At 45.2% G+C, this 15158-nt stretch overlaps 2 protein-coding genes across 2 annotated transcripts; one reads left to right on the top strand and one right to left on the bottom strand.

Annotated features, from left to right (window-relative positions):
• Nucleotides 1-2841: 2841 nt before the first annotated feature.
• On the bottom strand, nt 2842-11449 carry HSD3B7 (hydroxy-delta-5-steroid dehydrogenase, 3 beta- and steroid delta-isomerase 7). Its single transcript, XM_083882224.1, has 7 exons — nt 11371-11449; nt 10118-10259; nt 9699-9851; nt 7524-7632; nt 6221-6320; nt 4644-4806; nt 2842-3253 (listed from the first exon to the last, which is right to left on the bottom strand). Exons 1-7 carry the CDS (start codon nt 11392-11394, stop codon nt 2853-2855), a joined length of 1092 nt encoding a protein of 363 aa, XP_083738350.1. The 5' UTR covers nt 11395-11449; the 3' UTR covers nt 2842-2852.
• A 695-nt stretch (nt 11450-12144) lies between these two features.
• TBRG1 (transforming growth factor beta regulator 1) lies at nt 12145-14761 on the top strand (the record flags this gene model as incomplete). The annotated part of the gene is made up of 3 exons (XM_083882263.1): nt 12145-12434; nt 13294-14511; nt 14740-14761. The coding sequence occupies exons 2-3, from the start codon at nt 13316-13318 to the stop codon at nt 14759-14761; spliced, it is 1218 nt and encodes a 405-aa protein (XP_083738389.1). The 5' UTR covers nt 12145-12434; nt 13294-13315.
• Between the last annotated feature and the right edge of the window lie 397 nt (nt 14762-15158).

Here is a 15158-nt window from a genome sequence, read left to right as displayed (position 1 = left end):
TTTTTTGTGGCAAATTTTGTTGAATTTTTAAATTAATTTTTGTGACAAATTTTGAGCTTTTTTTTTTTTCATTATTCGTGGTAAGAAAAAAATATTTTTAAATTCAATTTTTTAAAAAAATAAATTTATTTTTTAATTTTTTTAGCTAAATTTTATGACAAATTCTTTTTTTTTTTTTTTTTCATTATTTGGCGTAAAAAATTTTATTTTTTAAATTCAATTTTTTTGGGTCATTTGGGGTCAATTTTCCCGGGGTGGGGGAGGGGCGGGGGGTGGGGGAGGGGCGGAGCCGAGTCGCTTTTTTACCCAAAAAAGGCCCGGTGGGAAAAAGGGCCCAAAAATAACCCGGGGGGGGGTGGGGGAGGGGCAGAAATCGGAGCTCCCGCCCCTCCCCCACCCCCGCACCTGCTGCCCCTCCCCCACCCCAACCCCGCCTTAAAATCCCTTTTTTTTCCCCCCAAAATTCGATTTTTTTCACCTTAAAATCCCTTTTTTTCCCCCCCAAATTCGATTTTTTTTCGCTTTAAAATCCCTTTTTTTACACCCAAAATTCGATTTTTTTCACCTTAAAATCCCTTTTTTTTCCCCACCCAAAATCCGATTTTTTTCGCCTTAAAATCCCTTTTTTTATGCCCAAAATCCGATTTTTTACCTCCAAAATTGGATTTTTATGGGGGTTTTTTAATAAAAAAATTTTTAGGAAAATTAAAATTTTTTTTTAAATTATTTATTTTATTTAAAAGAAACAACAAAAACTTTCTTTTTAAAAAATTATTTTATTTAAAGTTTGGAGAAAAATAAAATTAAAGGGAGGGAGGAAAGAAAGAAAGAAAAAAATAATCCTGGTTTGGATTTTTTCTCCATTTTTTCTCCATTTTTCCCATTTTTTCTCCACACTTTTCCCATTTTCTTTATTTTTTCTCATTTTTTCCCCAAATTTTCCCCATTTTTTCACCAATTTTTCACCATTTTTTCCACATTTTTCCACATTTTTTCCCCATTTTTTCCCCAATTTTTCCCCATTTTTCCCCATTTTCCCCCATATTTTCCCATTTTTCCCATTTTTCCTCCATTTTTTCTTTATTTTTTCCCTCAATTATTCCCCATTTTTTCTCCAATTTTTCCCCATTTTTTCACCAATTTTTTCACAATTTTTTCCCATTTTTACCCAATTTTCCCCCCCTTTTTCCATTTTTCCCAATTTTTCCCCATTTTTTCCCCTTTTTCCATTTTCCCCAATTTTCCCCCATTTTTCCATTTTTTCTCCATTTTTTCCACATTTTTTCCCACATTTCTTCCCATTTTTCCCCAATTTTTCCCATTTTTTCTTTATTTTTTCCCCATTTTTTACCCAATTTTCCCCCATTTTTCCCCAATTCTTTCCCCAATTTTTCCCCAATTTTTTCTCCATTTTCCCCCATTTTTTCACCATTTTTTCCAATTTTTTTCTCCATTTTCCCCCATTTTTTCACCACTTTTTCCCATTTTTTCCCCATTTTTTTCCCATTTCCCCCTATTTTTTCCCCATTTTTCCACCAATTTTTCCCTTTTTTTTCCCCATATTTCCCCCATTTTTTCTCCAATTTTTTCTTTATTTTTTCCCATTTTTTTCTCATTTTTCACCATTTTTTCTCCATTTTTTTCTCCCATTTTTTCACCATTTTTTCCCCCATTTTTCCCATTTTTAACCCCTTATTCTCCACCACCTGCCACATCCAAACCCCGGCCTGGATCCCGTTCAGGATCCGGATTCTCTCATTTCTCCTCCATTTTTCCACCAATTTTCATCATTTTTCACCATTTTTTCAACAAATTTCATTGTTTCTTCCCATTTTTATTTCCATTTCTCCCCCAATTTTCACCATTTTTCCCATAATTTTTTCCCCATTTTTCCATCGATTTTCGTCATTTTTTGTCATTTTTCGACCAATTTCGTCATTTCTCCACCAGTTTTTCACCAATTTTCGTTCATTTTTTCACCAAATTGTTCCCCATTTTTTGACCATTTTTTCCCCATTTTTTCTTTATTTTTCCACCAATTTTTCCCCAATTTTTTCCCTCTTTTTCTCAACTTTTCACTAATTTTTCCCGTTTTTCACCATTTTTTCCTCCATTTTAACCCCTTCATTCCCAATCCCGGCCACATCCAAACCCCGGCCTGGATTCTGTTCAGGATCCGGATTCTCTCATTTTCCCCCAATTTTCATCATTTTTTCACCATTTTTTCACCAAAATTTCATTGTTTCTCCCCCATTTTTATTTCCATTTTCCCCCCAATTTTCACCATTTTTTCCATAATTTTTTCCCCATTTTTCCATCGATTTTCGTCATTTTTTTTGTCATTTTTCGACCAATTTTCGTCATTTCTCCGCCATTTTTTCACCAATTTTCGTCATTTTTCCCCATTTTTTGACCATTTTTTCCCCATTTTTTCTTTATTTTTCCACCAATTTTTCCCCAATTTTTTCCTCTTTTTTTCTCAACTTTTCACTAATTTTTCCCGTTTTTTCACCATTTTTTCCTCCATTTTAACCCCTTCCTTCCCAATCCCGGCCACATTCCAAACCCCGGCCCTGGATTCTGTCAGGGATCCGGATTCTCTCATTTCTCCTCCATTTTTTCACCGATTTTCTTCATTTTTTTCACCAAATTTCCTCATTTCTCCCCCATTTTTATTTCCATTTTCCCCCAATTTTTTCCCCAATTTCCCCCATTTTTTCAATAATTTCTCCCCCATTTTTCCATCGATTTTTGTCATTTTTTCGTCGTTTCTCGACCGATTTTCGTCATTTTTTCACCGATTTTCGTCATTTTTTCACCGTTTTTTCCCCAATTTTTAATTTTTAACCCCTTCACGCCCCTTCCAGCCCCCTGAGCCATTTCCCGGTCCTGTCCCGCGCCTCCTCCCAGGAGAAGAGGGCTGATAGCCGAGGCCGAGCTGGGCCTGGCGGCTGCAGACGGTGAAGGGGGTGGAGGCCACGGCCCAGGTGTAGGGGTTCAACAGGGGCGCCCACCTGGCCCAAAAACCCCAAAACCCCCCGGAGAGCCCCATTGGCCCAGGCCAGCAGCGCCACCAGCCCCGGGGGCAGCCGGGGACCCCGGAAGCGCAGCCCCAAAGGGCCCAGGAGGAGCAGGTTGAAATCCTCGTAGGAACTCGGGGGATCCGTCGGTGCAGAAATAAAACGGCCCCCGACGGAGTCGGGACGGGAACGGGCGGCGCGGGCGGCCAGGACGTGCATCCACGCCACGTTGCCTGGAAAAAAAAAAATTGAGGAAAAATTAGGGATTTTTGGGGAAATTTGGGAATTTTTGGGATTTTGGGAAAAAATTGGGTGAAAATCGGGTGAAATTTGGGTGAAATACGGCGATTTTAGGGTGAAAATAGGGTGAAATTTGGGAAAAAATTGGGTGAAATTTGGGAAAAATTGGGTGAAATTTGGGAAAAATTGGGTGAAATTTGGGAAAAAATTGGGTGAAATTTGGAAGAAATTCAGAGATTTTTAGAGGGGATTTGGGAGTGGATTTGGAGTGTCCAGGATGTGCATCCAAGACACGTTTCCTGGAAGAGTTTGGGGGAAAATTAGGGAATTTCTGGAGATTTGGGGATTTTTTGGGGAATTTTGGGGGTTTTTTGGAAAAAATCGGGTGAAAATCGGGTGAATTTTGCGTGAAATACGGCGATTTTTGGGTGAAATTTGGAATAAATTCAGATTTTTTGGGGAGGGTTTATGGTTGGGTTTGGGGTGTCCAGGACGTGCATCCACGCCACGTTGCCTGGAAAAAAAAATTGAGAGATTTGGGTGAAATTCGAGGATTTTTGAGAAAATTTGGGGGTTTTGGGAAAAACTCGGGAGAAATTTGGGTGAAATTTGGGGATTTTAGGGAAATTCAGGGATTTGGGTGTGACCCCAGGTGTCCCCAGGTGTGTCCCAGGTGTGTCCCCAGGTGTGCCCAGGTGTGTCCCAGGTGTCCCCAGGTGTCCCAGGTGTGTCCCAGGTGTGTCTCACCTGTCCCAGGTGTGTCTCACCTGCATACACCCGTCCATGCTCCGCGTTCTGTGGGAGTGTCCTGGGCACGGCCCCGCCCAGGCCCCGCCCCCTGTCCCAGGTGTGTCCCAGGTGTGTCCCAGGTGTGTCCCCAGGTGTGTCTCACCTGTCCCAGGTGTCCCCAGGTGTGTCCCAGGTGTGTCCCCAGGTGTGTCCCAAAGTGTCCCAGGTGTGTCCCAGGTGTGTCCCAGGTGTGTCCCAGGTGTGTCCCCAGGTGTGTCCCCCAGGTGTTTTTGGGTGCCCCCAGGTGTGTTCCAGGTGTCCCAGGTGTGTCCCCAGCTGTATCCCCACCTCTCTCAGGTATCCCAAAGTGTCCCCAGGTGTCCCAGGTGTGTCCCCAGGTGTGTCCCCAGGTGTGTCCCAGGTGTGTCCCAGGTGTCCCCAGGTGTGTCCCCAGGGGTGTCTCACCTGTCCCCAGGTGTGTCCCTCACCTGCATACACCCGTCCAGCTCCGCGTTCAGGGGGAGTGTCCTGGGCACGGCCCCGCCCAGGCCCCGCCCCCTGTCCCAGGTGTGTCCCAGGTGTGTCCCAGGTGTATTTTGGGTGTCCCCAGGTATGTCCCAGGTGTGTCTCACCTGTCCCAGGTGTGTCCCTCACCTGCATACACCCTCCCGTGTTCCGCGTTCTGTGGGAGTGTCCTGGGCACGGCCCCGCCCAGGCCCCGCCCGCGGCGCAGCAGCTGCTCCATCAGGGGGTGTCGCTCCCCGAAGATCCCGGTGGGGCGGAGGGACAACGTCACCAGGTGACCCCCCCCGGAAATCTGGGGGGAGAGAAAATTCCGGAATTCCCAAAAAATTAATGAAATTTCCACCCGAAATCCCGAGATTTCCAGTCAAAATCCCCCAAATTCCAGACAAAATCCATGAAATTCGACCCCAAAATCCCAAATCCCAAGAATTCAGCCCAAAATCCAATCCCGAACACAAAAATACTGAGATTTCCATCACAAAAACCCCAAAATTCCAGACAAAATCCAACCCAAAATCCCAAATACTTCGCCCAAAATCCAACCCAAACTCCCAAAATTCCAGAAATTCCACCAAAATCCAACCCCAAACATCAAAAGCCAAGATTTCCACTCAAAATCCTCAAAATTCCACCCAAAACCCAACCTGAAACCCCAAAATCCTGAGATTTCCACCCAAAATCCCAAGAATTCCCCCCAAAATCCCAAACCCCGGGAATTCCAGCCCAAAATCCCCAGAATTCCAGTGAAAATCCCAATTTTTCCACCCAAAATCCAAAGAAAAAGCCTCAAATCTCAAGAACTCCACCCAAAATCCAAACCCAAACCCAAAATCCTCAGATTTTCACCCCCAAATCCCCAAAATTCCAGCTGAAATCCAACCCAAATCCCCCAAATTTCCTGAATTCTTGAATTTCAGCTCCCAAAATTCCCAAATAATTCCTGAAAAATCCCCAAATTTCAGCTCCAAAACCCCTAAATCTCAGTTTCTACCTCCCCAAATTCCCCAAATTCCCCAAAATTCCTCAAAATTCCCAAAATTCCCAATTTCTTCTCCCAAATCCCAAACTTTGGCTCCCGAATGGTGAATTTTGCCTCCTAAAATCCCCAAATTTCCTAAATTTTGGCTCCCAGATCCCCAAATTTCTGCTCCCAAATCCCAAATTCTGGGCTCCCAAATCCCGAATTTCAGATTGAAAAATTCCCGAAATTCTCAGGTTCTTAAATCCCACATTCCCAATTTTTGGCTCCTGAATCCCCAAAATTTTGTCCCCCAAATTCCCGAATCCCCAAAATTCCTAAATCCTGAAATCCCTGAAATTTTGGCTCCCAAAATTCCCTGAAATTCCCAATTTTTGGCTCCTGAATCCCCAAATTTCAGCTCCCAAATCCTGAATTTTGGCTCCCGAATTCCCAAATCCTGAATCCCCAAATCCTCAAAATTCCCAAATCCCCAAATTTCAGATCCCAAAAGTCCCAAAGTCCCCAAATTTCAGCTCCCAAACCCCCAAACTTTGGCTCCTGAATCCCAAATTTCTGATTCCCAAATCCCAAAATTTCGGCTCCCAAATCCCAAAAATTCTCAAATTTTGACTCCCAAATTGCCCCAAAATTCCCAAATTTTCCCCAAATTCCCCCAAAATTCCCAAATTTTCCCCAAATTCCCCCAAATTTCCCAAATTTTCCCAAAAAATTCGGGATTTCCCACCTTGGCCCCGTTGGCGTCGAGGACGAGTCTCTCGGCCTGGGCTTTGCTCAGCGGATACGGCTCCGAGTGTCGCGTCGGGTACGGGGTGTCCTCGTCCCCCCTGAGGCCCAAAACACACCAAAATCACCCCAAAATCGGCCGGAAATTAAATTTATTAAATTCAAAAAAAATCTCGAAAAAATCCGGTGAAAATCAAAAAAAATTCGGACGAAAAAGTGTCAAAATTGCGCCCAAAAATTCAAATATTTTTGGATTTTTGGGGCTCAAAAAAAACCCAAAATTTACCTCAAATTCTGGGGATCTCAAACCTCCAAATAATAAAAAAATTTCCCCAAAAATTCCCTAAAATTTCTCAAAATTAAAAAAAAAAAAACCCTCCAAAAAAATCCCCCCAAAATTGCCAAAAAATTCTGCCCAAAAAGTGCCAAAATTCAACCCAAAAACCCCAAAAATTCCAAATTTTTTCCAAGGTTTTTTGGGCAGTTTTCGTTTTTGGTTTTTTTTTTTTTTTTTTTTTTTTTTTTTTTTTTTTTTTTTTGGGGGGTTTTGGGGTTTTTTTTTGCATTTTTGGGGTGGTATTTTTGGCATTTTTTGAGCATTTTTGGGGTTTTTTGGTGCAGTTTTTGGGTATTTTTAGGGCATTTTTGGGGTGTTTTGAGGCAGTTTTTGGGGCGGTTTTTTGGCTGTTTTTTGGGGCGTTTTTGGGGTATTTTGGGCAGGTTTGGGGGTGTTTTTTATGTGGTTTTGGTGCAGTTTTTGGGGCTTTTTCTTGGCTGGTATTTGGATTTTTTTTGGCATTTTGGGGCAGTTTTTGGGTGTTTATTTTGCTGATTTGGGGTTTTTTTGGGGCAGTTTTTGCCCGTTTTTTAGTGGTTTTTTTGTGGGGTTTTTTTCAGTTTATGGCGCAGTTTTTGGGTGTTTTTAGGGCATTTTTGGGGCTTTTTTGGGGTGTTTTTAGGGTGTTTTTGGGGCAATTTTTGGGGCTTTTTTTGGCTATTTTTTGGGGCAGTTTTTGAGGTTTTTTGGGGCAGTTTTGGGGCTTTTTTTGGCACTTTTTTGGGGCAGTTTTTGGGTGTTTTTAGGGCATTTTAGGGTGTTTTTGGTGCAGTTTTTGGGTGTTTTTAGGACCTTTTTTAGGGCATTTTGGGGACAGTTTTTGGGGCGGTTTTTTAGCTGATTTTGGGGTGTTTTTGGGGCAGTTTTTGAGTGTTTTTAGTGAAGTTTTTGGGGTGTTTTTTGACTGATTTTTGTGCAGTTTTTGGGTATTTTCAGAGCATTTTTAGGGTATTTTTAGGGCGTTCACCTGACGAAAGGGTCCCCGCGGGTGTTGGGCCCCACCACCTCCATGCTGCTGGTGTAAATCAGCACCGGGACCCCCCAGGCCCGGCAGCCCCGGATCACGTTCTTGGTGCCTGGAAAAGGGTCAAAAACCGCCCCAAATTAACCCAAAAATAGCCCAAAGTTGTCCCAAAAATATCCCAAAATTATTCCAAAATTATCCCAAAAATATCCCAAAATTATCCCAAAATTATCCCAAAAATATCCCAAAATTATCCCAAAATTATCCCAAAATTATCACAAAAAATACCCCGAAACATCCTCAAATTATCCTCAAATTATTCCAAAATTATCCCCAAAAAAATCCCCAAATTATTTAAAAAAAAAAATCCCAAAATTATCCCAAAAATATCCCCGAATTATCCCAAAAATATCTCCCAAATACGCTCAAATTATTCCAAAAAATATCCCCAAATTAATACAAAAAAAATCCCAAAATTATCCATAAATTATCCCTAAAATGTCCCAAAATTATCCCAAAAATATCCCCAAATTGTCCCAAAAATATCCTTAAATTATTCCAAAAAATATCCCAAAATTAACCCAAAATTATCCCTAAAAATATCCCAAAGTTGTCCCAAAAATACCCCAAAGTTATCCCAAAAATATCCTCAAATTATTCCAAAATTATCCCCCAAAAATCCTCAAATTATTTAAAAAAAAAATCCCAAAATTAACCCAAAAATAGCCCAAAGTTGTCCCAAAAATATCCCAAAATTATCCCAAAATTATCACAAAAATATCCCAAAATTATCACAAAAAATACCCCGAAACATCCTCAAATTATCCTCAAATTATTCCAAAATTATCCCCCAAAAAATCCCCAAATTATTTAAAAAAAAAAATCCCAAAATTATCCCAAAAATATCCCCGAATTATCCCAAAAACATTAACAAAAAATCCTCAAATTATTTCAAAAATATCCCCCCCAAAAAAATCCTCAAATTATTCCAAAAAATATCCCAATATTATCCCCAGAATATCCCCAAAATTACCCCCAAAAAATCCTCAAATTGTCCCAAAAATATCTCAAAAATATCCCCAAAATTGTCCCAAAATTATCCCAAAATCTTCATTTTTCACCCCAAAACCACCAGATTTTTTCCTCCCAGTCCCTCCCAGTTTATCCCAATCCCTCCCACTATAAACCAGTATAAACCCAATATAAATTAATATAAACCAGTACAAACCACTATAAAAAAATCCCCTTTAATCCATTTTTTCCCATTTATAACCCTTTAACCCCCTCCCAGCCCCTCCCAGTCCATCCCAGTTTATCCCACTTTATCCCAGTCCATCCCAGTTTATCCCAGTCCCATTCAATCCCCTCCCAGTCCATCCCAGTCCCTCCCAATCCCATCCCAGTTTATCTCAATCCCCTCCCAGTCCCTCCCAGCTTGTCCCAGTCCATCCCAGTTTGTGCCAATCCCTCCCAATCTCCTCCCAGTCCCCCCCAGTTTATCCCAGCCCATCCCAGTTTATCCCAGTTCCCTCCCAATCCCCTCCCAGTCCCTCCCAGTCCCTCCCAGTTTATCCCAGTTTGTCCCAATTCATCCCAGTCCCTCCCAATCCCCTCCCAATTTTTCCCAGTTTATCCCAATTCATCCCAGTATATCCCAGTCCCCTCCAATCCCCTCCCAGTTCGTCCCAATTCACCCCAGTCCCCTCCCAGTCCATCCCAGTTTATCCCACTCCAACCCAATCCCCTCCCAGTTTATCCCAATCCCCTCCCAGTCCTCCCCAGTCCCCCCAGTCCCTCTCAGTCCCCTCCAGTCACTCCCAGTTCATCCCAGTTTATCCCAGTATAACCCAGTCCATCCCAGTTTGTCCCAATCTCGTCCCAGTTCACCCCAATCCCCTCCCAGTCCATCCCACTCCCCCCTAACCCCCTCCCAGTCCCTCCCAGTTTATCCCAGTCCCTGCTAATCCCATCCCAGTTTATCACAGTCCGTCCCAGTCCCCTTCCAGTCCATCCCAATTTAATCCAGTCCCTCCCAGTCCCCTCCAGTTTATCCCAATCCCCTCCCAGTCCATCCCAGTCCCCCCCAGTCCCTCCCAATCCCCTCCCAGTCCATCCCAGTTTGTCCCAGTCCCCCCCAGTTTATCCCAGTTTATCCCAGTTTATCCCAGTTTGGCCCACCCAGCACGTTGACCCTGGCGATGCTCTCGGGGCTGCAGTTCCCCCACACGTCCACCAGGGAGGCGCTGTGGAAACAAACCCCGGCCCCGCCCAGGACGGGCCCCAGGGACGCGAAATCCCCGACGTCGCCCCGGAATAGACGGACCCGGGAGCCTGGGGGAAAAGAGGCTGAAATTAGGGAAATTTAGACCAAAATGAGCCAAAAAATCTGCCCAAAATTGGCAAAAATTAGTCCAAGAATCGTCCCAAAAATTGGCCTAAAATTACCAAATTTTGCCCCCAAAATTCATCCCAAAATCAGCAAAATTTGCCCCAAAATTCACACCAAAAATCAGCCAAAAATTCATCCCAAATCGGGTCAAATTCCAGGACTTTTGGGGCATTTTTTGGGGTAAATTCAGGTATTTTTTGTCTCTCACGGTGTTTCTCGGGGACGATCCCGGGGTCGGGGTTGAGGTCGAGGATTCGCAGCTCCCGAAGCTCCGGTTCCTCCTCCAGCAGCACCTGGGCCAGGTGAGAGCCCAGGAACCCCGAGCCGCCCGTCACCACCATCACCAGGCCCTGTGGAGAGTGAACTGGGAGTACTGGGGGGAACTGGGAATTAAAAAAAAACCCAAAATACAAAAAAATCCCCCAAAAAATCCTGAAAAATTAAAAAAAAACCCAAAAAAATCCCATTAAAAATGGCCAAAAATGGTCAAAATTCACCTACAAACCATCAAAATGTGCCTGGAAATTGTCCAAAGTGTAACTGGGAATTCTAAAATTATACTGGGAGAACTGGGAGGGGAATGGGAAACACAAAAAACCCCAAAATCTCCAAAAAATAATAATAAAAAAAAAAAAAATCAAAAAAATCCCCCAAAAAAATCCCACTGAAAATGGTCAAAAATACTCAAAATTCGCCTAAAAATGTCAAAATCCAATTGGGAAACCCAAAACTTGAACTGGGAGTACTGGGAGGGAATTGGGAATCCAAAAAAATCCTGAAAAAATCCCAAGAATCTCAAAAAAAATCCCCCAAAAAATCCCAAAAAAATCCTGAAAAAATCCTTCAAAAAAATCCCCCAAAATTCCTAAAAAATCCCCCCAAAAATCCCCCAAAAAATCCCAAAAAAATCCTGAAAAAATCCTTCAAAAAAATCCCCCAAAATCCCCAAAAAAATCCCCTAAAAAATCCCAAAAAATCCTGAAAAAAATCCTGAAAAAATCCCCAAAAAATCCCAAAAAATATCCTCCAAAAAAAAACCCCCAAAAATCCTGAAAAAAATCCCGAAAAATAATAAAAAATCCCCTAAAAAATCCCCAAAAAATCCTAAAAAAATCCTCCAAAACTCCCCCCAAAATCACCCAAAATATCCCAAAAAATTCCTCCAAAAATCACCCCAAAAATCCCCAAAAAACCCAAAAAACAAAACAGAACTTTTCCCCTCCCCCACCCGGAAGAGGCTCCGAACTTCCCAAAAAATCCCCAAAATTTCACGAAAAAATAATAAAAAAAAATCCCCAAAATTTGCCCCAAATCCCCCAAAACTCCCAAAAATCCCCAAAAAAATCAGGAAAAAAATAATTTCCCCTCCCCCACCCGGAAGAGGCTCCAAAATCCCCCCAAAATCCCCAAAATTCCCCAAAATTTGCCCAAAATCTCCAAAATTTTCCCCAAATTCGGTACCTGGGGCTCGGGGGGTCCCGCCATGGCCCCTCCCCCACCCTGGAAAGTTTTCCCGGGAAAACAACGAGGCCACGCCCACAAAGGGCGGGGCTTAAAAGGGAGCGGGGCTTAAAGGGGAAGGGGCGGGGCTTGAGAAAAAAGGGGATTTTGGAAGGAAAAATTGGGATTTTAGAAGGAAAATTGGGTTAAAAATGGGGATTTGGGGGGAAAAAAGGGAATTTTTGGGGAAAAAAGGGGAATTTTTTGGGGGGGAAAAAGGAATTTTTGAATTAAAAAGGGATATTGGGGAAAAAATCTGGAATTTTGGAGAAAAAAAATGGAATTTTAGGCGGGAAAAATGGGAAATTTGGGGCGAAAAAAAAAGGGAATTTTTGAGATAAAAAAAAGGAAATTTGGGGTTAAAAAAGGGAGGTTTTGGGGCAAAAAACGGGAATTTGGGGCTAAAATATTTGAATTTTGAGGGAAAAAAAAGGAGTTTAGAGGGGAAAAAAAAGCCGGGGAAATAGAATTGAGGATTTGGAGCCAAAATTTGAAAATTCAGAGCCCAAAAAAAGGGAATTTTGGAGCCAAAAAAGGGAATTTTGGGGCCAAAAATTGGGAATTTTGGCTTTAAATCAACAATAAACAACCATAGAGTTGAAGGGGCCCGTTGAAATCAACGGGGGGATTTGAGTCCTCCAGGGGCGGCCCAGGACCGGAAGTGTCGGCATTGATTGACAGCTCAGACCGGAAGTCACCATAGAGACGAAGCCGTTGATTGACAGCTCGGACCGGAAGTCGCCTCAGAGCGCTGAACGAGAACGGAAGTCGCCATTTTCCGAACCGGGAACAAAACAAAGCACCTAAAAAAACCCAAAAAGCGACGATTTCGCGTCAAAAAAGGGAATTTGTGACGTAATAAGGGGGGTTTAAAAGGATTTTGGAAAGTTTTTGGGGAGAAATTTGTGGGGTTTTGGGACTTTCTTGGGGTTTTTTTTAATTTCGCTGTTGACTTTCGGTTGTGTCGCTCCATTTCCGGTCCCCCCGGAATCACTTCCTGTCTCGCCCGCTCCGCTCCGGCCGAGGTGAGTCCCTGAAATCGGTGGTTTTTACCCCAAAAATCGCCTTTTTAAACCCAAAATCGCCGTTTTTCTCCCCAAAATCGGCGCTTTTCGCCCCTAAATCCCCAATTTTAACCCAAAAATCGGCGTTTTTTACCCCAAATCGGCCCTTTTTATCCCCAAATCGGCTTTTTTTTTACCCCAAAAATCGCCGGTTTGGGTCATTTTTGGGTCAATTTGGGCTCGATTTTGGTTGGGTTAATCCAAGACCAATTCGGATCAATCCAAGACAAATTTGGGTCAATTCGAGTTAATTTTGTGCCGATTTTGGGTCAAATTGGGCTCAATTTGGGCCATTTTGGGCTCAATTTGGGCTCAATTTGGTTCAATTTGTTTTGGGTCAATCCAAGACAATTTTTGAGTCAATTCAGGCTCAATTTGGGTCAATTTGGGTTGGGTCAACCCAAGACCAATTTGGGTTCAATTTGGGCCATTTTGGGTCAATTTGACTTAATTTTGTGCCGATTTTGGGTCAATCCAGGCTCAATTTGGGTCAATTTGACTTGGGTCAACCCAAGACCAATTTGGGCCATTTTGGGTCAATCCAAACCCAATTTGGGTCAATTTTGGTCAATCCAAGACCAATTTGGGTCAATCCAAGACCAGTTTGGGTCAATTTGGGTCATTTTGGGTCAACCCAAGACAATTTTGGGTCAATCCAAACCCAATTTTGGGTCAATTTGAGTTAATTTTGTGCCGATTTTGGGTCAATCCAAGACAAGACCAATTTGGGTCAATCCAAGACCAATTTTTGTCAGTTTTGTGCCAATTTTTGTCAATCCAAGCCCAATTTTTGTGCCAATTTTTTTTCTTCTCCCCACAGCGTCCACTCCCCTGGCCGGACAATGCCCAAGGGCGGCAGACCGGACGTCCGGCCGCGCCCGGCGGAGCGTTACCGGCAGCGCTGGCGGCGTCTCCGCGCGGCGGCGCGGGCGCTGGTCCTGGAGAACGGCGCCCTCTGCGACGAGGTGGCGCGGCTGGAGCTCAAGTGGCTGCAGGTCCGAGCCCAGCGGCGATTCCTGCTCGGACGTCTGCTCGGACACTCCGGCCACGCGGCCGGAGAGACCCCGGCGGTCAAGCGGTCGAGGAAATCGCGGCCGGCCGCCGGGAGAGGGAGGGGAGGGAAGGGAGGGGTTAAAGATGACCAGTGGTCAGTTGGGATGAAAGATGACCAGTGGTCAGTTGGGATGAAAGATGACCAGTGGGCAGTTGGAGCGAAGCCAACGGGGTCGAAGGATGACCAGTGGTCAGCGGGGACAAAGGATGACCAGTGGTCAGCGGGAATGAGACCGGCGGGGTCAAAGGATGACCAGTGGTCAGTTGGAGCAAGAGATGACCAGTGGTCAGTTGGAGCAAAGCCAGTTGTCGTGAAGGAGGAGCAGTGGTCAGTTGGAACAAAGGATGACCAGTGGTCAGTGGGGACGAAGGATGACCAGTGGTCAGTTGGAGCAAAGCCAGTTGTCGTGAAGGAGGAGCAGTGGTCAGTTGGGTCAAAGGATGACCAGTGGTCAGTTGGAATGAAGCCGGTTGGGATAAAGGAGGAGGAGCAGTGGTCAGTTGGGTCAAAGGATGACCAGTGGTCAGTTGGGTCAAAGGATGACCAGTGGTCAGTTGGAGGGAAGGTGGTCAAGGTGAAGGAGGAGCAGTGGTCAGCGGGGTCAAAGGATGACCAGTGGTCAGTTGGAGCAAGACCAGGAGCATCGAAGGATGACCAGTGGTCAGCGGGGACAAAGGGTGACCAGTGGTCAGTTGGAGCAAAGCCAGTTGGGATAAAGGAGGAGGAGCAGTGGTCAGCGGGGTCAAAAGATGACCAGTGGTCAGTTGGAGTGAAGGTGGTCAAGGTGAAGGAGGAGCAGTGGTCAGTGGGGTCGAAGGATGACCAGTGGTCAGCGGGGTCGAAGGATGACCAGTGGTCAGCGGGCTCGAGGGCGGCCGGAGAGCAGTGGTCAGCCGGAGGACGACCAGCGGGCTCAAGAGATGACCAGTGGTCAGCGGGGCCTAAAGATGACCAGTGGTCAAGGCCGGCCGCCTCCACGCCAATGTCCGGCGGGCTCCGGCCACCGGAAGAGCCGCGTCCGGCGCGGGATGACCGCGGGGCCAACGGGGCCGACCCTCCGGCCGCTGCGGCCGCCGAGGAGGAGGAGGAGGAGGACGATGACCACGAGGAGGACGAGGATGACCACGAGGAGGACGAGGAGGACGAGGACGAGGACGAGGAGGACGACGGGGTCACTCTGGCCTTCGGCTACTCCGGCCTCTTCCTGGGCAGCCCGGCCGGCTCCGACGAGTGACCACTGAGTGACCGCTGAGTGACCGCTGAGTGACCACTGAGTGACCGCTGAGTGACCGCTGAGTGACCACTGAGTGACCGCGGCTGGAGCGGGCTCCAATGAGTGACCATTGAGTGACCACGGCCAGAGTGGGCTCCAATGAGTGACCACTGAGTGACCGCTGAGTGACCGTGGCTGGAGTGGGCTCAAATGAGTGACCGCTGAGTGACCACTGAGTGACCGCGGCCGGAGCGGGCTCCAGTGAGTGACCGCTGAGTGACCACAGCCGGAGTGGGCTCGGATGAGTGACCAATGAGTGACCGCTGAGTGACCACGGCTGGAGTGGGCTCAGATGAGTGACCTTGGAGTGACCAATAAATGACCATGGCTGGAGTGGGCTCAGATGAGTGACCACTGA

Source organism: Zosterops lateralis, assembly GCF_965231275.1.
Source record: "Zosterops lateralis genome assembly, chromosome: 39".
In the NCBI taxonomy this organism is placed as follows: Eukaryota; Metazoa; Chordata; class Aves; order Passeriformes; family Zosteropidae; genus Zosterops; species Zosterops lateralis.
Note: the sequence above shows the minus strand (reverse complement) of the source record. Positions and strands in the feature narration are given on the sequence as shown.